The sequence below is a fragment of the Sabethes cyaneus genome, chromosome 2, assembly GCF_943734655.1.
Source record: "Sabethes cyaneus chromosome 2, idSabCyanKW18_F2, whole genome shotgun sequence".
Taxonomy (NCBI): domain Eukaryota; kingdom Metazoa; phylum Arthropoda; class Insecta; order Diptera; family Culicidae; genus Sabethes; species Sabethes cyaneus.
In genome coordinates, this window is record NC_071354.1 from 246,365,026 (window position 1) to 246,390,973 (window position 25,948).

Below are 25,948 nucleotides of genomic sequence, written 5' to 3' on the forward strand. Positions count from 1 at the left end.
TCCCAATTTTGTTAATGATCTTATTGCTATTATAATAAAAGAGTACTGATACAATATATCTTGAAAATATACGCGTTGGAGGCCTCCTTTCGTTACTGTATATCCAAAACAACAGCCTCGTTGCTCATGCTCTTGAGCGTTTTGTATCGATTAGTATGTACCGCCATGTCCACAAGATTGGTATTGGTGAAAAAGTCTAGCAATACCGCATTGGCCCGCAAACTCCATGGTCCACCAAGCATGGTCATCAGCTTCGGATTGATTAGATTGGCGCGCTCCTTCGGCAGCAAATAAGTTTCATCTGGAGCCTAAAATTTCCAATAGTTCAGCACATTATGAAGACTCTGATATAGTCAACTCGGTTTTACGCAAATTTTAATTGTATAATTTAATTGTAAGGTTAAAGTGAAAAATAATTTTAAATAAACTGCATTTTATAATTCGAATATTATAAAACAAAGTGTTTCTTTAAAATTATTTCTCAAGCCAAGGATACTTCGCATCAAAAAGAGTCGACTGATCGTATTATTCAATCCTTACATAGCTGCTTTGCAGTCCCTGTACGCCATAGAAACCCCATCCAATGTCCTTCGGTGCATCCGGGTGCTTCTGAGAGAAGAGATTCTTCATGAATTCGCCCAGTTCGGTGTGCTTCAAAAACGAGCTGGAGTGTTTTTTCCATGGCGCCCATATGAGATCAGATTCTAAAACAATTGAATACAAAAAACCAGATAATTTGTAAGAAATTTGCATTTATGATATTTAATGAACGGCTAACATGTGATATAAGAACATTGCGTTTCGAGAATACATTGAAGCGACATCTGAACGTCAATTGTAAGTATGTCAATTTCCATGTTTCGTGCAAGATTGAGTTCAACCAGTTGAAAGCTTTTCTATTATGCTCTGCTCATCAAAGTAAGTATATAATAAGCATGTATCCGTTACACAAAAATATGTGAAGCATAGGTACATTCCTCATTGTATCCTTCTATGCTTCTATTTTGCCATGGTGTCTACCGTTCTACCTGATAAGCTAAGATAAAAGAAGTTAAATTTTTACTTTGGTAGTTGAAAATCTTCCGATACAAAATCGAAACTTTTTATGTTTACATGGTAAACCGTTCAGAATTTAAACTTACTAAACATTGCTTTTAACTTAGCAGTTTTTTACTAACAAATTTACCTCAAAACCGAATTAGTCGACGACTTTGAGTATGGTCACATTTTCGGTCAACCCTAGTCTCTTATCAGTATGTATGCATGTACTGTGGGTTCCAGAGATCACAAATGAAGCAAATGAGCATCGAAGTGAGGATCAATCAGTAGTACAGCAGTATCGCTGCAAGTAAGTCTAGCTTTACGAGTGTGATTGTTGCGCTGATGGAATTATTCACAGAATGAGCGCGTATAAAAACAAACCTAGCTTACTTATTGTGATAGGCTTTCTGGCAGCCATCGGTTGTGCTAAGAAGATTAATCGCTTGGAAAAGGATACCGTTGTAGACAAATATGAGCCAACATGGTCCAGTTTAGATTCGCGCCCGTTACCAAAGTGGTATGACGATGCGAAAATAGGAATCTTTGTCCACTGGGGCGTGTATGCGGTTCCCAGTTATGGTGGAGAATGGTTCTGGATCAACTGGGAAGGTAATGACGAGATTATTTTGTTTATAGATATTTTGTTTTATAGATTAAATTCTTCGCCTTTCGTAGGTTACAAATATGAGGACTATGTGAAATACATGAACAACAATTTTAAACCAGGCTTTACGTATCAAGATTTTGCCGGCGATTTCACTGCTGAATTGTTTAACGCTACTGAATGGGCCCAGCTTTTTTCTCAATCTGGAGCACGATACGTGGTTTTAACTAGCAAGCATCACGAAGGTTACACTTTGTGGCCATCAAAGTATACCTACAGCTGGAATTCCGTTGACGTGGGACCTCATCGGGACATAATTGGCGAATTATCTGCTGCCATTCGGAATAGCACCACGTTGACCTTTGGTGTCTATTATTCCCTCTTTGAATGGTTTAATCGCCTCTATCATAACGACAAGTTGCATGCCTTCCTAAAGGACGAATATGTTGAAAATAAAGTTTGGCCGGAACTGAAAGAGTTGATCAACACATACAAGCCAGAAGTTCTTTGGAGTGATGGAGACTGGGAAGCTCCAGATGGTTATTGGAAGGCAAAAGAATTTTTCACGTGGCTGTATAATGAATCACCCGTCAAGAACACTGTAGTGACCAATGATCGTTGGGGAATGGGGACGCTTTGCATGCATGGGGACTTCTATACGTGTTCCGATCGTTACAACCCAGGCAAGTATCAGATTATCTCTACTACCTATTTTTATGTCTCTTGATTGACAATGAATGCACTTGATAGGAGTTCTTCAAAAACACAAATGGGAGAATGCTTTGACAATCGATAAGAAAAGCTGGGGACATCGACAGAATGCTAAGCTGGAGGATTTCATGAGCTCTTCTGAATTGATTGGTGAGATAGCTAGTACGGTAAGCTGTGGAGGCAACATCCTTATCAATGTAGGGCCGACCAAGTACGGAACGATCGACCCGATATTTGCTGAACGTTTGAGTGATATGGGCAGGTACGGATCAACATACCTATCCAGTTTAAATTATTTTATTTAAAATCTTTTTTTTAGATGGCTTAAGATAAACGGAGAAGCAATCTATAAATCAAAACCATGGATTTTTCAAAACGATACGCTAACTTCTAATATTTGGTATACATCGAAACGTGCTTCGCACTATGATAACGACTCGGAATTTACCAACGTTTACGCCATTATTCTGAATTATCCTTACAAAACGAATAGCGTACAGCTGGGAGCATTTAATGATTGGTATAAAAAAGTAGTCCAAATTACAATGCTTGGATTTAACACAAGCTTGCATGTACGTTACTAAGTTAAAAACAAATTGTATGAACAACAAAATGACTGTACATTTTCTCCTTTTCAGTGGAAACCAACAGCGAATGCAATTCAAGTAGAGTTTCCGTTGAAAAATGAAATAGATCGCCTGAATTTAACCTTGGCTTGGACACTAAAAATTGTACTGTTAGATGAGCATGTGTGAGAGAGAACTCGTACGCATATGATAGTATCCAAACCACGGCCGTATGTGCGTAGTGGCAAGACTTTCCAGCATATATAGAGCAATACTAACCTTTTGTTCACAGAAGGATATTATTTTATACTATTCGAGTCATGAAAATGTGGTATAATTGTAAGCATAAAAGAAAAAGTGTTCTGTGAAAAATGCTGAATGACTAGGATTTTTCTATATTATAAAATTAAATAGAGAAATCCACAAACATAACCAAAAAAATATAAAAACAAGGGGTAAAAAATAATAAATAAATAAAAATAAAAAAACTAATCATCCACAGATTGTTCTAAGTTTCATACTCTGTAAATATTCCACGTTTTCGAACATAAAAATATAAAAAATTCAAAATATTCATTTAGTAAAGCCTAGGAGCTTAAACGTTTTTCTAAGAGTACTGTTAGAGAACAGGACAATTACAATGCTAGTACCTACAATTTCAAGAATAAAAATCACGTTAATGAAATATAGATATCCTAAAGGGTTATATGATCTCATCAAGAAAATTTATTAATGCGCAAAGAATATTTTTTAGTATTTAAACTCCTTTTCGATTTCCGATTGATTAGCCGTAACTGATTTTGTAAATTCCAAAAGCAGTTTTTTTGTTTGAAATAAAAATTCGGTTCATGAGAAAATATTCACTGTGTTCAGATTGGCAAAAAGAATGCAGTGAATACATTTTTAAAAACATAGCCCTTGTTTTGGGCCCAAAACAATTGCTTCCGAAATTGTGCTTTCTGACAAATTACACGAAAATTACACGAATTTATGGGCAGAGCCTAACTTCAGTCAAATAAATAAATAAATAAATTGAATCGAGAATCGAAATATAATTAACCTATTTTAGGTTACATATAATAATCTATACCTATAAAAATAGATTTCTGTCTGTCTGTCTGTCTCTTTGGGGCCAGGGAAGGTTCTTATCATGGTTAGAGACCCCTCCCCACACTAAGAGGGGGGGGGGGGCACTCATACAAATAAAACACAAATTTATGCATAACTCGAGAACTAATCAAGCAAATGGAACAAAATTTGGCATATGGGTGTTTTTAAAGACAAGAATTTTTTCTATGGTGAATTGAGACCCCTCCCCTCTTCAGAAGGGGAATTATGACTCCTCTCCCCTTTAAGAGGGGGGGCTTCGATACAAACGAAATACAAATTTCCTCATAACCCCAGCACCCCGTAGAGATCACCTCTATCTAGGTTTATTTATTTTCCTAGATCTACTGACCTCAATTACTTTCCTTCAGTTGGGTCACCCCTGCGAAATGGTACTTTCTACGAAAAGATTTTCCGTGAAATGGTACATCCCGCGCAAGGTTTTTCAAGAAATGGTATTCTGCGAAACTCTATATTCCGCGTTATGGTCATCCGAGAATTGGTGTTCCACAAAATGGTATTCAGCGAAATGGTTCCCATCCCTGACTGCAGTTAATTAAAATCCTGGATTATAATGCGACGCTTGCAAATTATAGGGAATGAGTTGGCATATTCTAACAACTGTTCCACTAGAGCAACTAGATTCTATTTCAATGTCTTCTATTTCATTTGCTCTGCTTCAAGGGACCACTACAATAAAGCTCAAGTTTTACGATCATACAATATTCGATGCCAAACAAAAGTTCGCAAATACTTTATTTAACATTATTGTGTGACCGATACCGTCAAGTGCAGTTTAATGAACTATAAAATTAGTAAAAATATAAAAAACAATTTCTTACTTCGTTGATTTAAATTCATTTGTGTGAACGTCCCAATATAATCAGGAAATAGAGATAGACACAAGTTTTGCTTTTAGTTCTTTTCAGAAGAAAGTAATGAAACAAAGGTGTTCATAGTATCCAAACAGAGTGCCCAACAAACATTTTTGTTGTATAATAGCTTATCAAGTGTTTGTTACCCGATGATTAGCTATCCAAAGGTTGAATAAGCTACTATCCAACAAAAATGATTGTTGTGTGGGACAAGACGTGACGGAGAAAGAGTGGAAAATTAAGTAAGGGAAGGTCATTGAAACAACGCTTATTAAGTATGTGCAAATCTACCATCTGTTCAATAAGGATATAAGGGAGCCTACCTCCTGTCGACCTGCAGGACAAGGGCAGGATGAGGTCTGCTCAAACAACGCGGATATTGAACGCATCATGGAACGCGATGGCCTAGGAGAGATGAGCGAAAACGGAGAGCATGGTCATAACAACATGGTCATTGGTGGATCGCTCTTTCCCCAAAGAGCAGCACGTAAACATCACTTGGACTTCCCGCGACGGCCGAACAGAAAACCAAATTGACCAGATCAAATGGATCGGAAAGGAGCAAACGAGATCTGAAGAGAAATGCCCTGGCGGGTGTTGCGGGTTCAAATCCGGTTATAATCTCAGATTATAGCTTGGTTCGACTCATGCACCTTCCAGCATTGGACAAAAGGTAGGAGTTACAACGACAACTTGTTAAGCGTAGCCCCCCCCCCCCCCCCTCATTTCCACTCTTTTCCCTCCATTCCAAAAAAAATCCTTCTTCATTACTTTCCCTTACCGTCCCTTCATCAATTATAGAACCATCGTTTCAAAAAATGTTAAAATAGAAGTACTCGACTGTAATCCGCAAGGACAGCGTAGAAGAAGCAATCGCAGAAACTCATGGTGACGGAGCTTAGCCAACGACATTCGGGCTGTCGACGAGAACCGACCGAGAACGAGAACCTGAATGCTAATCACTACACTGGGATTGACCCCCTGATCACATTTTAATGCTATTGCTCCACTGCGCATTGATGTAAAATTGAAGGCCAAATGTCAGAATATTAAATAAATAATAGAATAAAAAGTTTCTACTTTCTTTGCCTTACTTCGCTGTTGCAGTCGTAATGAAGAATTATTAAGATATTGTATAACACAATTATAAACTTAAAAAATTTGCCAAACTATTTGAATTTGCTTAGACTGAATAGTGTTTTCTGTAATACTGTCTTGTCCAGATCAGTTCATGTTTCTCTGCAAAATCGAATAATTACATTATTTAAGAACCCTTTCTAAAAAGATTCCGTTCTATGAGTGAAATTAATAAGCATGTATCATCAGTTCACCTACCCCAGCATAGGTCTCTCGTGTGTATACGCTGATGATGCGGTCGTTCATAAATTAAATAATGACTGCGGCTTGATTAGTTTGACGATTGAAAGCTGCAAGATGCTGCTGCCAATTTGTACTCACCATTCAGACTGGCCGCGTGATTATATGTAACAAGTATATACTTTCCCTCCTGGCGCATCTGAGAGATCGTAAGATGGTAGGATTCCTTTTCGCCATCTTCCTCGTTGCCGAAATGGGGTCGGCGATATATTAGATCTCCCAATTCTTGATCCAGAATCTGTAGAAATAGCATGTGCTGATCGGGATGATTATGGAACCCAAGCGGAAAACGTCGAAAATCTAGGAATACGGTCTCCTCGGATATGATAACAAAACGGCGTATGTCTTGTAAAATAGGAACGATCCAACCTACTCGGTAACTTTCGTTCATAACCCAGAAGTTGCGAGTTGCATTATGTGATGGATGAAAACCAACGGAAAAATCGAGATAACGAATGCCGAAAACAAGTTGTGTCCATATATCTAAATCTTGCCTGAATCCAACCCGTTTCAAGAAAACATTGTTTATGTTGGCTTTGGTTTGATAGCAAGCTGAACAGTGAGTGCCTGGGAGGAAAAGATCCTTCAGGGAAACATTTCCTATGTTGACCTCCGTAAACATCCAGTGGGGTTGTATTTTCAGACAATCAAATGTTTGCAGTTCGTTATTTTTATCGTAGCTCACTAGGTAATATCCGAAACAAAGCGGCTTTGGCCGGCGCTTTGGGATGTGTCTGAGCACCTCATCGAAGTTCCATCCTCCAGGTAATCGTTGTTTCCCGAATTTTTGGTCAGTGACAACATTGCCGGACGATTCATTGTTGACGATAACCTTGACAACAGGAAGTACATCGGTAATTGCTGGATTGACAGTGTATAGGCCTATCCAGTCTGGCGGGGCTTCACAATCCGGGCCCCAATTAACGACCACTGAGGCATCTTCGATATGTCTTGATAATGATGACAGAGTTAAGAATACTGGACACGTATCACTAAGAACGCAGGAAACACTAAACACCATCATTAGAGCAGATGCAAATGAAATACTTGCGCCGTTCATAATTATTTGGTATTTTCAATTGCGTGTAAGAAAAATAAACGTCGTTTTTCCCGTGCGTCCAACAGGTTCAAACTCTTCGCGAAGACTGACGAACTTTTGGTCGTCTTGCTGCATACTTACACTTGATAGAACTGACGCTGACGCCGCGCCGAGTAACCGTGCGTATCGTATCTGGTCTGGCGCTTGCGGCAAAAGAAAGGATTTCGTCAATTGCTTTTTTGTGTGATTGGGATCAGAATGCATTATTAATTCAGATTGGCCAAGTTTGTATTTCGTTACAAGTAGCGTATAAATATTTAAAAATGTATGTACTTACATATAATTGATTTGACTACTAAATGTCGGACGTGTGTAAGAGAAAATATTATAACAATAATTTTATCTCGTTACTTTTCGTATCCTAGCATGATTTTTCTTTATTAGAACTGAATGCGTCCACAAAATGAAAGCTATGAATCATTATTAACAGTATATCTAGTTCACGGTAGATGGCATATGCAAATGACACATTCCACGCACTTGTACACCAAGAAATTGGTATTTAGAACTGCATATTTCAACTCATATTATACTGGATATGAACCAGTGATTATTGAACTACAAAGAAAACGAAGTTGTCAACCCAATCAACATACAGAACGTTTAATAATTAGTCCATTGAAGTGTACACATATTAAAACATGGTGGAAAAAGCGGTACTTCTGCGATGGTGTCCCGTTACGAAATGTAACTTGTTATACCTACCAAAATAACAATCTAAATCAAAAAGTAAACACTACGTTAGAATATACATTTAACAGACATAATTTAAAACTTGTTTAATAACTTAACAACGTATTTTTTGCTAGCGGGAGCAAAGTGTCAATGAAAGTCGGGTCCTCGTCGTAACGGGTCACGCTGGAATGTGTCAAATGCGAATAGCAACTGTAAGATTTATCACTCAAACAAAATGTTTCCTTAAATTTCATATGATTTAAATTCTGTTTACGTTTTGTTTGCAATTGCATTAAAATATTCATAACAAAAAAAACAGAATTTAGAATTTAGGCTGGCAATAGCCTACAAATTTAGAACATGGACCTCAACAGGACGAAGGTAGACCCGACGATGAGAAAGAAGCGTTCTACGCGAGGCTGGAGGCTACGTACGACAGCTGCTCGTCACGGGACATCAAGATCGTCATAGGGGATATGAACGCCCAGGTCGGTAGGGAAGAAATGTATAGACCGGTGGTAGGACCCCATAGCCTGCACACCGACACAAACGATAACGGCCAACGATGTATAAACTTCGCAGCTTCCCGAGGCCTGGTGATCCGAAGTACCTTTTTCCCGCGCAAGGATATCCACAAAGCCACCTGGAGATCACCTGACCAACGTACAATGAACCAAATTGACCACGTTCTCATAGAGGGCCGGTTCTTCTCTAACATCACGAACGTACGCTCCCGTCGGGGTGCGGATATTGATTCTGACCATTACCTAGTAGCAGTACATGTGCGCTCAAAGCTGTCCACCGTATACCGGACCCGTCAAAGCCGCCCTCCTCGGCTGAACATCAGGCAGCTAGATAACCCACAAGCTGCCGAGAACTACGCGCGAGTACTGAATGAGGCACTGCCTTCTTCCGAGGAGTTAGGTGCTTCAAACCTCGAAGACGGTTGGGGCAGAATACGCTCGGCCATCGGAGAGGCCGCTACCGCGGCACTAGGTATTGAGCCTCGGAGTACACAAAATGATTGGTTTGATGGGGAATGCCAACAAGCGGCGGAGGAGAAAAAAAATGCTTGGAAAAATTATCTAAGTATTGCCACTAGAGAGAACCTGGCCAAGTACCGACGAGCTAGGAACCAGTTGACCACGATCCTGAGGAGAAAAAAGCGCCAAAAGGAGGACAGAGATCGTGAAGAATTAGAACAACTATTCCGAGCTAATGACACGCGCAAGTTTTATGAGAAGGCGAACCAAACTCGGAAGGGCTACACACCGAAACCTGACATGTGTAGGGACGAGGGAGGGAATCTAATTACAAACGAGCGCGAGGTGCTCGACAGGTGGAAGCAGTTCTTCGATGAACACCTCAATGGCGAAGTCGCAGAAGGAGGCGGAACGGAAATTAACCTAGGAGCGCCCATGGAAGATAGTGATGTCCTAGCACCTGATCTCCAAGAAGTCAAACGAGAAATCAGGTTGCTGAAGACCAATAAAGCCGCTGGGAAGGACCGCCTACCGGCTGAGCTTTATAAACATGGCGGGGAAACGCTAGCAAAGGCTCTACACTGGGTTATTTCGAGGATTTGGGAGGAGGAAAAGCTACCGGAGGAATGGATGGAAGGAGTGGTTTGTCCCATCTACAAAAAGGGTGATCGGCTAGACTGCTGCAACTATCGTGGTATTACGCTGGTAAACGCCGCCTACAAGGTACTCTCCCAGATCCTGTTACGCCGGCTGTCACCGATAGCACAAGGTTTCGTAGGGAATTATCAGGCGGGTTTCGTGGGGGCTCGCGCAACTACGGACCAAATGTTTACTATCCGACAGATCTTGCAGAAATGTCGGGAGTACAACGTGCCCACGCATCACATCTTTATCGATTTCAAAGCAGCATATGATACAGTCGATCGAGACAAGCTATGGCAGATAATGCACGAATACGGTTTTCCGGACAAACTGACGCGACTGATCAGAGCTACATTGGATCGAGTGATGTGTTTCGTACGCATCTCTGGGACACTCTCGAGTCCCTTCGAGACGCGACGAGGGTTGAGACAAGGTGACGGTCTATCCTGCATGCTGTTCAACATCGTTCTTGAGGGGGTGATCCGACGAGCGGGCATTGAAACGAGAGGCACGATTTTTACCAAGAGTAGCCAACTTCTAGGCTTTGCAGATGACTTCGATATCATAGCCAGGAACTTTGCGACGGCGGAGGCAATCTACGCCAGACTGAAAGCGGAGTCTAGGAGAATTGGGCTAAAAATAAATGCGTCGAAGACCAAATACATGAAAGGAAGAGGCTCAAAGGAAACAAATGCGCGCCTCCCACGGACGGTAACCGTTGACGGCGACGAACTAGAAGTGGTAGAAGAGTTCGTGTATTTGGGATCGCTGGTGACCGCGGACAACAACACTAGTAAGGAGATCCAGCGGCGCATCCAAGCGGGAAATCGGGCCTACTTTGCCCTTCGTAAAACGCTACGATCAGGAAGCATACGCCGCCGCACGAAGCTAACAATGTACAAAACCATTATTAGACCGGTAGTTCTTTATGGACTTGAAGCCGTGACGCTGCTTACGGAGGACATACGCGCCCTTGCCGTGTTTGAGCGGAAAGTGCTGCGGACGATATTTGGCGGAGTACAAACTGAAAGCGGAGAGTGGCGGAGGCGTATGAATCACGAGCTACAGGCACTGCTTGGGGAGACTCCCATCGTACATCTAGCGAAAGTTAGCAGGCTACGGTGGGCCGGACACGTCGTAAGGATGCCGGACGACAGTGCGACAAAAACGGTCCTCTTCAACAACCCCACCGGCACCAGGAACAGGGGGGCCCAACGTGCACGATGGCTCGACCAGGTCGAAAGCGATTTGCGACTTCTGAGACGACTAGGAAATTGGCGACGAGTGGCCCAAGACCGAGTTGAATGGAGACGAGTGCTTGAAACAGCACGAGCCACCCCGGCTCTATGCTGCTGAAGAAGAAGAAGAAGACCTCAACAGGACAGTGCAGTATCCCACATCAAATAATTGTCATTTAACACACAAAGTTTAACATATAATCATGCCATGCCGTTTTGTGAATTTGGTCAATTGGTTAACTACGACTTAGCTCTGTTCAGCGGTCAAGGTAAAGAATTTGCAATTTTATGTGGATAATCCTTGAATAATTTATTCACTAAGGGTGAATACTGATGAGTCCTGGGTGTGTTATAGTTGGGAAATTATAAATAATGTCATTTCCCTGTCTTCAAAAATACGGTGTCCTACTTGTTTATCTATACCTATAAAGAAGGATTTCTGTCTGTCTGTCTGTCTGTCTGTCTGTCTGTCTGTCTGTCTGTCTGTCTGTCTGTCCTGTGTTCCTTATAGAATCAAAAACTACTGAACCAATCGGCGTGAAAATTTGCATGTAGAGGTTTTTGGGGCCAGGAAAGGTTTTAGTGATGGTTAGAGACCCCTCCCCCCACTAAGAGGGGGGGCTCCCATACAAATGAAACACAAATTTCTGCATAACTCGAGAACTAATCAAGCAAATAGAACCAAATTTGGCATGTCGGTGTTTTCGGTGACAAGAATTTATTCTATGGTAAATTGAGACCCCTCCCTCTTTATAAGGGGAATTGTAACTCCTCTCCCCTTTAAGAGGGGGGCTTCCATACAAATTTCCTCATAACTCGAGAACTAATCAAGCAAATGGAACCAAATGTGGCATGTGAAGGTTTTCGAGGGCAAGAAAATTTTCTACGGTGAATTAGGACCCCTCCCCACTCTAAGAGGGGGGGCTCCTGTACAAATGAAATACAAATTTCCTCCTAACTCGAGAACTAATCAAGCAAATAGAACAACATTTGGCATGTGGGTGTTTTTTTTTGGTGACAAGAATTTATTCTATGGTGAATTGAGACCCCTCCCCTCTTTATAAGAGGAATTATAACTCCTCTCCCCTTTAAGAGGGGGGGCTTCCATACAAATTTCCTCATAACTCGAGAACTAATCAAGCAAATGCAACCAAATTTGGCATGTGAAGGTTTTCGAGAGCAAGAAAATTTTCTATGGTGAATTAGGACCCCTCCCCACTTTAAGAGGAGGGGCTCCTGTACAAATGAAATACAAATTTCCTCATAACTCGAGAACTAATCAAGCGAATTGAACCAAATTTGGCATATGTGTGTTTTTGGAGACAATTTTTTTTCAATAATGAATTGGGACCCCTCCCCACTTTAGGAGGGGGGGGTCCTATACAAACGAAATACAAATTTCCTCATAACTCGAGAACTAATCCAGCAAATGGAACCAAATTTGGCGTGTAGGTGTTTTTGGAGGCAAGAATTTTTTCTGTGATTAAATAGGACCTCTTCCCACATTAGGAGGGGGGGCTCCAATACAAATGAAATACAAATTTCCCCATAACTCGAGAACTAATCAAGCAAATAGAACCGAATTCGGCATGCGGAGGTTTTTGGAGGCAAAAATAATTTCTACGGTGAATTAGGATCCTTCCACACTTCAAGAGGGGGGGCTTCTACACAAATGAAATACAAATTTCATAATTCGAGAACTAATCAAGCAAATGGAACCATATTTGGCATGTGGGTGTTTTTGGAGGCAACCATTTTTTCCATTATGAATTAGGACTTCTTACCTTTTTAGGAGGGGGGGGCTCCCATTCAAACGAAATACAAATTTGCTCATAACTTTAGAACTAATCAAGCAAATGGAACCAAATTTGGCATGTGAGAGTTTTAGATGGCAGAATTTTTTTTCTGTGGTGTATTACGACCCCTTTCCCTTTTAAGAGGGTGGGCTCCCATACAAATGAAATACAAATTTCCTTATAATTTGAGTACTAATCAAGCAAACGGAACCAAATTTAGCATGTAGGAGATTTTTGAGTCTTGAATTTATTTTATGATAGTTAGAGACCTCTCACCCCTGTGGTAGGGGGATATGGACTCTCATACAAATAAAACAGAAATTTTTGCGAAACTCAAAAACTAATCCAACTCGAGAAATTCGAGACTGTTCCATAAAACATTAATCAATAACAAGACCACAAAAACTATCTATAGTAACACTAGATCATTCAGGACGAGCCGGTCGCGAGTGTTGCCGGTGACCCGCCGTCGGAAGCGCCGCCCACTGGGGGGCTTGCAAAACTCGAGATAGTGACAAAGATCATCCGAGATTCATGATTTATGTACAACACAGGTTAATTTGTGGCAATACGAAGTTTGTCGGGTCAGCTAGTCCATAATAAATCAAAAATTGGTAAGCACGTCAACAGCTTAATCACCCCTCTTAAGTCTTATCTCGAGTAGTGATCATTAAAGTGTTACCCATTGATGTATTTGTCAGCGCCAATTCGTGTATAATTCAAACACCTGGCTTCAATCACTTTTCGAACTAGCTGTATTTGGCGCATAAGTGGCACAATCCTGCCAGGTGTTCTGATAAGAGTATTCAACGATTTTTTTTAAAGTTATGAGGTCGTTGTTTTCGCAAAAACCATAACTGCAGCTCAAAGTAACGCCCGTATGTTATCTCATCGAATACTATTAGTCGGCTTCCTGTTTTGTCATTTTACATTATGATTAAACAACAGTTTTCAGTTTTCTTTTTCATAAAATTTCACTATTCTCCCAATAGTATCTAATTTGAATAAAACAACGAATATAATACAAATATATCCAAAATTTGCAACCGTTGAACATTGAAATTAGACAAGACATATAAAGTAACATGATAAAAATGTGTAAGAAATTTTATCGAGTAGTGTTGATACCTGCTTTTATTTATTCTTTCTCGAGTTGATCCAAATGCTGAATCCAGGAGCAACATTCCGTTTTTTGAAACCTGGCCTTCTGTCGACAGATCTTGCAGCCAGCTGTTATGGTACAGGACAATTGCGAGACTAGTGCTACGATCGTATTGACTCTAAACCCCTCTCCCAGCTGAGATTCGAACATACGCCGACTAGTTTGTTAGACCAGCATCGTACCTCGAGGCCATCTGGGAGGAACGTGTGGATGATTAAATTGAATAATTATAACTGCAGCTGTCTGTTGCGTGCCAATGGAGTGTTCGTAATTCAAGAAGTTTAAACTGTTAATTTGCAACAAGTAAAGTATTTACTAACTGTAAGCAAGCTTTCCGCCAGCCTGAGTCCTAAAGAGATTCTAACAATTTGTACTATTCCGCTCCAATATGCATTCGTTGTTAGATAATTGGGCACATTTTCGAATACTCTCGCAGTTGGTTGCATTCATCGCTTTCCTTGTACACTCCGGCTGGACACTTGGCAAACATATTCATTCCCATGCACCGTAAGATTGTTCCGGAGATCGGGTGGCAAATTTTCTCTCCTTCAAAGCTCGACTCCAGCTTGGCACCGGCTTCAATTTGATCCATCATTGATTCTGCCATTTTGAAGCAATCATCGAGGGTATCTCGTACTAACGTTTGCCACTGTGGCATGTCTTTGACCACATCCATAAACATTTTAGTCATATCGTCCCGGTGGATCATTCCGTTTGAATAAAGTCCGGTGGCGTTTAAACCGCATTCTGCAATGCACTACAAATTATAGAACCTAATAAGTTTGAGGCTCAGAAATACGAATCAGACCAGAAAACTTACACAACCGCGTGGAATGCCTTCCATTTTCATCTGACGTTTTGTTTGCTCTCCATATTGCTTGTAGCAGTCCATCATAATTTCCTTATCCAGTAGCATTGGGGTTTCGCAACATTCTGCCGGATTCTGTATGAGGAAAAGAACAATCAATATATATAAACTATTTTTAAGTTATACTTGATGAAGGTGCAAACTGAAAATTAATTTTAGACTCCCACTTCGAAAATCCGTCGTGGCCAGGTTCAAAAATTACGAAGTCGCTAAAATTCGCTAAATCGATCATGTCCAGCGTTTTCAAACAGTTCCGTGAGGAGCATACTATCGTTCGTAGAATAGTAGCAAGCGTCGTAGTAGAACCAAATACCGGAAGCAGCATTTGATGGTGTCAGAACGAGTATGGCAAACCTAACACGGTTAGATTATGATTTCGCCGAGACATTCAATTCCAACCAAACCACCATCAGAGGGATTTGTCTGCTTGAAGAATCTTTGCGAGCCAGTAAACAACCAAACAGAACACTGAAGCCAGTCTAATGGCTAAAAGACGTACCCGAAGGTTGTACAATGATGTTCTTACGAAGTATGAAGATTCATCCCCATGGACAAGGAAACGTGAGGATGGATTATGGGTTCGAGATTTCATAAAAACTAAAGTGCACTATATGACCTAAATTTTGAGTACTCAGCATTTTCATTACATTAACCCTAGAGCGGTCGCGCTAGTGTACTGAGTACACGCGTTTTCGAAAAACGCGAAAAAATCATCGAAATTTTAATCAAATCACACCAGGTTTTGGTTGTATTCGAAGATCTACTCTTCCTCTTTCTAATGATGCCAAAATATAGAAAAAAGAAATAAAAAAAGTGGTCGAAAGATGCTTGTAAAAATGGTGTGTCCGCGCGCGTGTACTCAGTACACCAGCGCGACCACTAACGTAACTTTTTTGAAATGAAAAAAGTTACGCAAGCGGTCGCGTCGTGTACTGAGTACACGGCGGGCAATAACTCAAGTTTGTGAATAGATAGAAGGTTGCGACTTTCGACAAAGTTGCTTATCTAGTTAAGACACATCCCGTGATATACAACAAAATTCGGAACTGATTCGCTAGATGGCGCTAATAATGAAGCAATTAAATTCATTTAAGAATATTTTAAAACCGTAATGAGCTAAAAGGTTACTATTTACTACAAAGTTGTTTGTAAAGCCAAGACGCATTTGGTAACGAACTCTGAAGTTTGGAACTAGTCCGCTAGATGGAGTATACGGTGAAATTTAATTCATTTGGCGATATTTCCGAACCATGACGAGATAGAAGGTTGATGTTTTCGACAAAGTTGTTTATCATGTCAATTTGCTTCCGATGAAGGTAAATTAAATTCGGAATGAAGTAGTAGTAGGTGGAGATGATGAGAAAATCAAATTATTTTCGGAATATTGCGGAACCATGATGGCATAGAACACTGCTGTTCGCTACAAAGTGGTTTCTGTAGTCAAAACACGTTAGATAACGTATCGTTGTCCTTTTCATCATCGATTGCGTTGTCAATTCCAGTCAATCAACAGCTATTTTTATGGTTTCCTGAAAGAAGCAATTGATACGTATTGCTTCAACTTTTATCAAAAGACAAGATGAAGAGCACAGACTGATCAAAATGCTTTTGACGAAGCAATTTCGTCGTCTACATCGTCTATATAGAAATATCACCAGAACAAGATTCCTGGAAACCCGTGCTGCGTTTCCATCACATTCTTAAAAAAATATTTTAGAGTGTTTGAGTCCCTATTCTTCCCAGGGTCGCTAATAGGTTTATTCGAAAACCTGGCAAACACGAATAAATGTCAAAATCTGGCGATCAATTTGACCGATGGGGAGGACTTTTTCGGGAAACGTCTTGCCAGTTTTGATCAACGCCGGTACAAAATGTTATCTGAAATTAGGAGCGATGACTCCTTTGCAGAACGGAGAAACAAAAATCTGGGACATTACCAAATATCTGGAAGATTTAGAACTTTGTCTGGCATGCAATAAAAAATCTGGTAAAATCTAGATTTATCAGCAAAGCAAAACCATGCATGGATATAAACGTCCTTCAGAACTTGACCCTTCTTTATCGATAGATGTCGCTGCCAGTTATTAGAGTACAAGAAAATCACTGGGCTAGTGCAAAGATCCTATTAACTCTGAAGCGGCACCGCCCAGTCGAGACTCGAACATACGACGAGTGGCTTGTTGGGCCAGCAACGTATCCCGGAGTTAACTTGGCAGACAGGCATAATGGCAACGTTGATGCTTGCAATTATTAACGTGTGCGTGATGATAAAACCAAAGCTATTTGTTTTGCTAACGCTGTCGCGACTGAAGTGCACTCTCTTGATACTCATTTGCAAAACAGCTTGCTTTTTTCATTGGGCTCGAATTCTTTACTCTTTCCTTGTATTACGTGTGTGTTATTTCCTGTATGATATAAGTGACCGTAATAAGAATATTATAGAATTGTTAGGAATCTAATGTACATTTTTCATTGTCATTATCATAGCAGGAAATAAAACAAACAAATGCTCGTTTTGTATTGTTTTATGGTAAGTGTCAACATAATTCTAACATTCTAATGTTTAAAGCATTACCTCAACATACCATAGCAAGCTTCCCTAATAACATGCTCATTATAAAACTGTACAACTAATTGTTATACAACTAATGTGAGTCATTAATAAATTGATTTAAATAAAAGTATCGTAAGTGTGCTACTTGGGTAAGTTGAATAAGTATCATGTATCCCTAGGTGATATGTGCATTATTCAGTTTATCAACATTGTCGATGATTCACAAACTCTGTTTTGGGAAAATCGTCAAAAGAATACTATTTACAAACATTTTGGTGTTCTTTTCCAGACCAGATAAGCCATTTTACCGTTTATTCGACATAAGCTGAGATATCGCAAAATGAAATATGATTTTACCAACTGCGACATCTAGCGGGACAGTTCTGAATTTGACCGATCATTTTCAAATTCGTCTTGTCTAGACACACAACTTTGTCAAAAACCGCCACTTTCTATCGTATCATGGTCATGAGATATCATCATAAGATTATAATTTGACCACGCGCGCCACCTACTGAGACAGTTTCAAACTTTGTTATGAATTTCCAAATGTGTCTTGTTCGAACAAATAACTTTGTAGAACACAATATCTCGTCACGACTCTGAGATATTCCAAAAAAAAAACTCAATATGCTCGTTATAAGCGCCATCTACCGTATCAGTTCCGAATTTTGTTATCCGCAGTCAGATTGATCTCGTCCAGATAAACAACTTTGCCAAAGACAGCAATCGTCTATCTCTTTTCTGTCCCGAGATATTAGAGATTCTAGTATCGAGATTCTAGAATCATTTGTTTTGGTCGCCATTTGCGCCATCTAGCGGATCAGTTTTCAAACTTTATTGTTCGTTTCCAGATGCGTCTTAAATTGATAAACAACTTTGTCGAAAACCGCAACCTTCTATTTCATGTCAGTCCTGAGATATAGGCAGTATTATTCGCCGTGTACTCAGTACACGACGCGACCGCTTATGTAACTTTTTTTAACGCGACCGCTCTAAGGACATAGTTCGGAGATAGATCCTTTTTTTGCATTCAGATCTTAACCCTCTAACGGGTAAGGCCGTCTGGAGACGGCCTTCGCTTTTGGAGCTCCAGAGCCGCATACGAAATTTGTTTTGAATTGACAATATGCGAAACGTATTCAGAATAGATTTCTTGACATTTTGATATTAATATCACAACATTCTGACTATGCATTTGAAAGTTATCATTTTTCAAAAACAAAAATTCCGAAAAATTTCGAAAATAATTAATGCGCGAATATTTCCTTTTTTACTTTTGATGAAAAAGCACATCTAGAACAAAATGATTGACTTTAAATTTTTTTCTATGGGTAAATTTCATGCTTTATATCAATTTTGTAATGAATTTGAATTGAAAAAATATCTGGTTAGAGCGTTAGGCATGAAAAACGAAAAAGAGAAATTGAACTTTTTCTAAGCTGGCGCTTCTACAGATAATTATTTTTGCATGAAAATCAAAACTTAAGGTTCTTTTGAGTGCACTTTCATGATAAAACAGTCATTAGCTTGATCGCATCGTTTTTACGAGGTTGCCCGTTAGAGGGTTAAATGACTCAAGCTTCGCTATAACTCAGTGGCAAGCTGTTGTCAGTATACAGATTATTTAATTGGGAAACAATCGTAGAGGTGACAGTAGTACATAAGGTGATTCAAATTAGAAATTTGATTTAAAAATTCCCGACACCTTTTTTTGCTAATTGAATGCTTGTTCTCTGTGGTTGAAGTATGCAATATCCTTGGCAAGGATTCCTTGCTAACCGAGTTCGAGGACTCTTTGAAATGGTACTTAATATTTCCTGATCCTAGATATTTTATGAAGCGGATGGATCCTAATGTTTAGTTATTTTATTGAAGCTGTAGTGGACGCGTGCAGTTTCCAGCCAGAATTGATCGTTGACCGTTTCAACTTGCGCGTTACCATAAGCAACGGATTAAACGTGTAGCTAACTAGCGGAATTCATGCAGTTCGTGTAGTTTGCTTTGCATCTGCGCTTTCTGCAGTTTTCTCGTTTCACAACCAGAACGGCGCAGCTAACAGTTGGTTCAAGTTTTTCCCAGGCGAAAGCTCTGCAGCAAACTGCACGAGTCGTACAACTAGCAAACAGTACGAGCGTTCGTGCAACGTCGCGTCTTGCCGAAAGCGTTCCGATCGAGCACGTGCTAATGCCGAAGTTTATTCCAGTCGGTTTGCGTTGCGTCAACGCCCCCACCGTTCTGTTCATTCGTGCTCACATGGGCTCTCTCGATCAATTCTGCGCGTTTATTATTCTCATTCTCGCGAAACGGGAAACCGGGTTGCTAGACAGGCGAAAAGTACAGAATATACACCTCCTAACTTAGCTGGTCATGCGCTCCTGTTACTTTTCCCAACCTGAGTGGGCCGCTTTACCGCAAAGCGGATACAGTAAAAATGCTTATGCCATAGCGCCATACCGGTTGGTGTATGAACTAATTCGTCTTAACGGATATGAAATGCTTATGTGTATTGGGATTACCCTTCCTGCAATGCTAGATCCAATATATCTATCTCGCTCCTCAATACCAGTACTGTCTCCAATTACTACAGCCATCCTTGGACCCTGGCATTACATTAACAGTACATTAACTATAAGAAGAGTGATTTTTTACACTGTTAAGAATCTTCATCGGAGTAATATAGAATTTGGCTCTAAGAAAGGGTAATAAGGGGCCTGAAAATAAATATGCTAAAGTCACTTGATATCAAATGGCCTGATTCTATTAAAATACGAAACCCACGATTACCCGCTTGGCAAAGCAGACTCGGTAACATTGCGGCTACGGCGCTCCTCTCATTGGTTACGTTTAAATAAAATACTTATTCATCAGTTACAGCATTGAAGTCGGTAACTAGAAATGGTACATGTTGCCCATACGTTACATTCCGCTGAGGTAAGAACAACAGGTTTCTGGATCTTACAGTTCTTTCCGGTGCATACATGTAAAACTACTGTAAAATACTCGGAGCATCAATCCCTCCAGATAAAATTTTTCCCACAAAAACAGTTTGAGCTGCGAACTGCCTTCGCTCTAAAATCTGCATTTCACGAAACTGACAGCGTTCCACCCAAGGAACATTTTTGTGTATAATAGCTTATCAAGCGCATAAGATCACGAAATTCTTCTGCTATCTTGAATATAAAACCAAACTGTTGATTGGCCATGGCAATTATTTCGTCATAGTGTGGCTTAATGTTAGCGAAGTATCCAAAGTAATTCCCAAATCGCGAACCTGATTTACCCTAGTAACCGGCTGACCAAACGTGATACAATTGAAGGCGATCGGGTTGGTTTTTCTATGAAATGAAATCGCACAGTTTTTCTTGATGCAAACCGTTAGTATGTTACTGGACCACCACTGAACGAAAGTCTCAACCAGGGCCCGACAACGTCACCTTCAATTGCATAGCGTCACTCAGTAATGAAGCAGTGAAGTTTCGTTTCAACAAAAGCAGCACCGCTTCAGTTTCAAACTTTGAATGCAAATAAATTGAATTTCCTACAATGCAACGCAAATTAAAGATAACCTAGCCAATGTCGACAAATCGTGCCTGACTTTCTGCCGTCATCAATTGAAACGGCCACCAACTTCTATTGAAGCTTGCTTGAAACGTTCTGTTCAACAAATGAAGCAAGTCACTTCATGTGTGAAGCGAAGGTAAGAGAAAGTCAGTTTCATTTTTGTTTCGACGATGCCGGGCCCTGGTCTCGCAGGAGCACTAAGCAGTCTACAGTATCGTTGACAATATGATACTAGCTTATGATACTAGGCATAATGAGTCACGTGTTTCAGTGACTAAAATTAGTAGTCTAAAAGACAGGCGAAACGCGTGTTTCTAATTCAATAATACTGAAACAAATGAAAATTTTCGAGTTATTCCAACGAATTTACAAACTCAATTCAACCCAACAGCCCTTGCTTTGTCTAGTACTTTAATTTTTACGCATATTTGTTCAACTCAAGGTAATTTGTAGGTTGGTTATATGTTGATTATAAATATAAGCATGGTTAGTATCACGAAAATTTGAAACTATTTAACAGCATCTTTTGCACCATTTTTAACCGTTTTAACATTTAAGCCAAAGTAGCAAACTAAAGTAGTCTTACAATACTACTTTTCATCTAGGTATAGGATTTCGTCATTCATCTGGGTTTCGTCATATAACGTGAAATTTTTTAACGAGTACTTTTCTGTATTTTATTTTTAAATCGAATTGATAATTTGACGGTGTAATTCTGCAACGGCTGTCAGTTCTCATTGAGAATAACGGAGTCACTCAGAATGTATTAGAAGACCTTTATACCTTATTCACTGGCGGTCCATTGACGCAAGGGTTATCACCTCCATAGGCTACACCATGGAGCAGCACCACAACTGAGATCACAATCGCAAACACGAACTGCATACCGGTTAGTTCAACTGTTAAGTGATGAAACCGATTCTAAAAAAAATAGTCAACTGAATAATGTCGCTGTCATCTGAGTTTTTATATATTTACTTCAAAATTTTCCGACTATCATTACTATTCGACACTCACAAAGCATACTCACCAAATCGCTGTAATGAAAGCTGGAGGAAATTGCATCCCGCTTGTAACTAAGCACAATCAGTTCGTACTACTTTTATTTACCTGATTCATAAAAGGCGGGTAAAATTCTAAGAGCTTAACAGTATTGCTTCAATATGAACTGGTAAAATTGTTTTGTTTGTATTATCCGTTCTTTTAATGATTAATTTTTATAAATTAAGATACTTCAATTAATTCAAATTCAATTAATTTCAATATAAAACTCCAGAGACTAGTTTCAATTGGAATATAAAATAATAATCAAAGTTTATTGAACTGTTGTGCACCTGACTGTCATATGCGTGATTCCATCTGCCGTTTAATCCGATCAGAGTTACATATGCACGAAAACACTCAAATGATCTGCTATTGTACTTCAGGTAACTACAATAAATGGTAGGTTTATCATTCATTCAGATGTGATACGTCGTTTGTCTGCTTGATGAATTGCATGAAAATGAATGCTAATTACTTGTCGCCATTGTGACCGTTATGACGTGCTATATTGTTACGAATGGTTCACCTGTGCATGAAAAATGTGAATGAAAATTGATTCTGATCGTGAGAATAGAATAACCAGGAAAGCTGTATGGATGTTTTATAAAAAATGTGCGCTTAATTTACTATCGTCGATGATTAACATTGATGGAAAAATTCGGTATTATTTTGTATGGCACGTGTCATATTATCATGCGGAGATTATTCGATTTTATTCTTGATCTGAATTAGGTACCACTCCAATTGTTCATTGAAATGATTCATAATTCTGTAGACCTTCTTCCAAACTATATTTTCTTGGCCAATTTCAAAATCGTACTTTCTTTCCACCTCGCTTGTTAGCATTAGGTTTGAAAAATGACAGTTTATCGCAACACGTTTTTAGCGCATGCGAAATGGACATCTTAACAACCCTTAGATTGTCATTGTTCATTGCAGTGTTTGAAACTGTCAAGCAATCCCAAACTAAAATTGATGATGACCAATCGAAGTACATAGTCGGGAGAAAAGTTTTGTTTAGTTTATAGGCTCGAAAATAGGAAAATGTGAAACAATTTAAATTTAAAATGAAGAAAATTGTGCTGTGAAGTCATAATTGAACCGCGGCTTCAGAAGCCAAACAAGAAATAAAGTTGATGCAAATAAAATATTAACTTTTGCGACAAAAACCTTTTCTAATCAGCTGATATTTGGTAACACAAAATTGTCAAATCTGTTACAGTCTAAAATAAATATGATTAAGACCGTTTGAATCATAAAAATACTAGGCTGCTCGCTACGTTAGAAAATTCCGCACAGATCCTTGATGAATTGCAGTACCGATAGCTGCAACGAACGGTGAAAGCATCACTTCAACGAGCTGCGGCTTTTCAATTGTAAAGGTGTAAAAATCGATTTCCCATGTGGATTTTTTGTTTCACCAGAAGAAAGTGAACAACAGCAAAGATGTTGTGTACTGCGGCAGGAATTATGTTGGGAGTCATTGTAGGACTCTATGCTCTATTCGAGCTGCATTACTTTCTACGGATGTGCCTTTGTGTAATTATTGCACGCTACTTCAAGAAAAAAATGCACATCCTCGATCCGACTAGTGTTGGGGGTAAGTTTGATTATTATCTTCGTGATTTTTAGCCAATTAATTGACCTTGACCCTGAAGTAATGGCTTCAAACGTTTTCCATGATTGATCGTTTTATTACAATCATTTATACCGCATAATGGTTTGAACACGGGCTTAGTAAGTGGAGTAATTATACAGTTTCGCTAAAACAAATCAATAGATGCGAAAATAATTGAATGTAGTTATACGGCTGCATGAGTCTTGCTCACCGAATCATATCAAATACATTTGGTTAGCAGTGACTTTTCGTTAGCAGTGTGAGAGAAGAGGCTAATTTGTGTGCCCTGATCGTTTGAAACGGTGAAATATATTAGACTAAAAATAAAGCAGCCAGCTAAACTATAAAAGCTATTAAAACTTCAAATCTGTAAACTAATTTCAAGACTACCGTGCTAATCAATACTTGCTTTTAATACAAATCAAAGGTGTACTTTCGAAATGTAATATACGGAACAATACTGTATTGATCTATGATAACCTATGCCTGTCCCTTTAACGTAATAACAAAATTAAGAACAAAATATTTATAATAATTAGTTTAGTCTACATGGAATACTAAACATAATGAACCCCATGACGTGGTAATGTATCTAACACTATTGAAATAGTTACCGTTGTTTCTCTATCTAGCAATCTTTTTTATTTGAAGTTTCGAAGTATATCGACCTTCAAACTGCAAGAATTCAAGGATTTACGAATGGATTCAACTTTTTCAGGTTTGTTATTTCTAGAGTAATAGACGGATTTCATGCCAACACGACCAGAGGTTGGCATGATCCTTTTAGAACCAAATGAAACTTACACACGATCCTTCAGTTTCGAAGTATGAAAGTGCGTTTTAAACTGCTTCGATGCTCACACTCAGGGTGGCCCAAAAAAGTATAATCCGTTTTATTTTCAAGAGAAAGGCCCACATTCTTTCATTTCAATATTCATTTAGATGAGACTGAGCGCAGCCAAAAACTGATCAAATGCTACAAGCAATTTAAAATGATGATTAATTGTTAGTGTATTTAAAAGTATCATAACAGCATAAATATTTAGAACATTCCAACCGCTCAAATAATAATAAAACACAGAAATGAAGTGTTTTCAAGTGAACTCTGTATACTCATTGAAATAAGGCCATTGCAAATTATTTTTAAAGTTTTTATCACCTCCCCTTTGAAACTGGCTTGAAAAATCGGTAGGCAAACCAAATTTGTGGGATATGATTCAAAATGTTTTGTATAAAATTAATTTTTTGTGGGCTCTACAGCCTAGAAGGGGAAATTCAAACAATGGAATTACCGAAAATCGGCAAAAAAATTCTTTCGATTTTGTCATTTTCTGGTGGATTTTGCATGCATAAAGTATATATGAAAAGCAAGAATAGATTTGGTTTTCACGTTCAAATTTTGAGTAGAATATCTTGAATCGCCTATTTTTTTAGTGTCGATCTAAACAATCTCACTATTTTTTTCTCTCCCACCTTTCTTTAGTTACCCAACATCGGAAGTACAAAAAGTTTTTTAAATATTTGTAATGGCCTAATTGTTTGTTTTTATTTACGATTTGTAGGTTTATGTCTCACAAATGATATCGATACCTTGTTGTACCATATGAACAATGCTCGCTATCTGCGTGAGATCGATTTTGCCCGAGTTGACTTTTACGAGCGAACACTACTCTATAGAACCATTCGCAGCAAAGGTGGTTCAGTTGTACAAGGAGCTACAACCATTCGATATAGGAGATTCATACGACCATTCACTCGTTTTACTATTAGTTCTAGGGTAAGATATTTACTCCGTAGAATCAGTTTAACTGTTGATGTTTTTATGCATTATTGCTACATTTGCAGGTTGTTTATTGGGATGATCAATCGATCTTTATGGAACATCGATTCATTGGATTGTCAGACGGATTCATCCATTGCATTGCTTTATGCCGCCAACGTGTCATCGAATGTTCGGTAGAGGATGTTATGGCGACACTGTTGAAACCCATCACAACCCACACGGACAGCTCGACAAGCTGTTTAGATAAGCTAGAGAGTGGAATGGGTCCAGCAGGAGGCGTCTTGGTTAGTAACGGTACTAGCAAACTGAAGCCAGAAATGCCTATGGAGGTGGCAAAATGGTTGGAATGGAACGATATTTCCAGTGCGACTTTACGAAGCGAGCGCTAGACGAAAACAATTGCAGTTTTTAAACAGGAGATTTGAATTTTTTATCGACATTCATTATATGTTATTATAAGGTGCTGTTAGGAATTTATACAATATGAATCAAATTGAATGAACTAACCAATTGAAAATACACTTCGGTTGGAGAGTAATAGAAACCTTCTCAAATTCGGCTTTCTACTTGCAATGTTGAAACAATGTAGGATAATAAATATAAAACCATAGATTGTACATTTATTTTTATTTTCTTTTGAT

At 39.2% G+C, this 25,948-nt stretch overlaps 4 protein-coding genes across 4 annotated transcripts; 2 read left to right on the forward strand and 2 right to left on the reverse strand.

Annotated features, from left to right (window-relative positions):
- Nucleotides 1-89: 89 nt before the first annotated feature.
- LOC128736863 (uncharacterized) lies at nt 90-7,302 on the reverse strand. Its single transcript, XM_053831362.1, has 3 exons — nt 6,363-7,302; nt 541-704; nt 90-308 (listed from the first exon to the last, which is right to left on the reverse strand). Exons 1-3 carry the CDS (start codon nt 7,300-7,302, stop codon nt 93-95), a joined length of 1,320 nt encoding a protein of 439 aa, XP_053687337.1. The 3' UTR covers nt 90-92.
- LOC128738926 (putative alpha-L-fucosidase) lies at nt 1,370-3,367 on the forward strand. The gene is made up of 5 exons (XM_053834418.1): nt 1,370-1,650; nt 1,717-2,328; nt 2,396-2,618; nt 2,676-2,928; nt 2,995-3,367. The coding sequence occupies exons 1-5, from the start codon at nt 1,401-1,403 to the stop codon at nt 3,109-3,111; spliced, it is 1,455 nt and encodes a 484-aa protein (XP_053690393.1). The 5' UTR covers nt 1,370-1,400; the 3' UTR covers nt 3,112-3,367.
- A 6,913-nt stretch (nt 7,303-14,215) lies between the features above and the next one.
- Nucleotides 14,216-21,747, reverse strand: LOC128737395 (general odorant-binding protein 67-like). The gene is made up of 3 exons (XM_053832022.1): nt 21,646-21,747; nt 14,697-14,819; nt 14,216-14,633 (listed from the first exon to the last, which is right to left on the reverse strand). Exons 1-3 carry the CDS (start codon nt 21,745-21,747, stop codon nt 14,277-14,279), a joined length of 582 nt encoding a protein of 193 aa, XP_053687997.1. The 3' UTR covers nt 14,216-14,276.
- A 1,605-nt stretch (nt 21,748-23,352) lies between these two features.
- LOC128736864 (protein THEM6) lies at nt 23,353-25,696 on the forward strand. Its single transcript, XM_053831363.1, has 3 exons — nt 23,353-23,506; nt 25,087-25,301; nt 25,370-25,696. Exons 1-3 carry the CDS (start codon nt 23,353-23,355, stop codon nt 25,694-25,696), a joined length of 696 nt encoding a protein of 231 aa, XP_053687338.1.
- Nucleotides 25,697-25,948: the final 252 nt, after the last annotated feature.

What these genes read in the sequence shown, in the direction of transcription:
- LOC128738926 (XM_053834418.1), top strand. Translation starts at nt 1,401, where the DNA reads ATGAGCGCGTATAAAAACAAACCTAGCTTACTTATTGTGATAGGCTTT. An exon ending in GTTCTGGATCAACTGGGAAG is followed by an intron (nt 1,651 to 1,716) that starts GTAATGACGAGA and finishes CGCCTTTCGTAG; the next exon opens with GTTACAAATATGAGGACTAT. An exon ending in GATTTAACACAAGCTTGCAT is followed by an intron (nt 2,929 to 2,994) that starts GTACGTTACTAA and finishes TCTCCTTTTCAG; the next exon opens with TGGAAACCAACAGCGAATGC.
- LOC128736863 (XM_053831362.1), bottom strand. Translation starts at nt 7,302, where the DNA reads ATGGTGTTTAGTGTTTCCTGCGTTCTTAGTGATACGTGTCCAGTATTC. An exon ending in TCACGCGGCCAGTCTGAATG is followed by an intron (nt 705 to 6,362) that starts GTGAGTACAAAT and finishes CAATTGTTTTAG; the next exon opens with AATCTGATCTCATATGGGCG. An exon ending in AGGGACTGCAAAGCAGCTAT is followed by an intron (nt 309 to 540) that starts GTAAGGATTGAA and finishes TGGAAATTTTAG; the next exon opens with GCTCCAGATGAAACTTATTT.
- LOC128737395 (XM_053832022.1), bottom strand. Translation starts at nt 21,747, where the DNA reads ATGCAGTTCGTGTTTGCGATTGTGATCTCAGTTGTGGTGCTGCTCCAT. An exon ending in ATGGACCGCCAGTGAATAAG is followed by an intron (nt 14,820 to 21,645) that starts GTATAAAGGTCT and finishes TTCCTCATACAG; the next exon opens with AATCCGGCAGAATGTTGCGA. An exon ending in AAGGCATTCCACGCGGTTGT is followed by an intron (nt 14,634 to 14,696) that starts GTAAGTTTTCTG and finishes TATAATTTGTAG; the next exon opens with TGCATTGCAGAATGCGGTTT.
- LOC128736864 (XM_053831363.1), top strand. Translation starts at nt 23,353, where the DNA reads ATGTTGTGTACTGCGGCAGGAATTATGTTGGGAGTCATTGTAGGACTC. An exon ending in CGATCCGACTAGTGTTGGGG is followed by an intron (nt 23,507 to 25,086) that starts GTAAGTTTGATT and finishes TACGATTTGTAG; the next exon opens with GTTTATGTCTCACAAATGAT. An exon ending in GTTTTACTATTAGTTCTAGG is followed by an intron (nt 25,302 to 25,369) that starts GTAAGATATTTA and finishes CTACATTTGCAG; the next exon opens with GTTGTTTATTGGGATGATCA.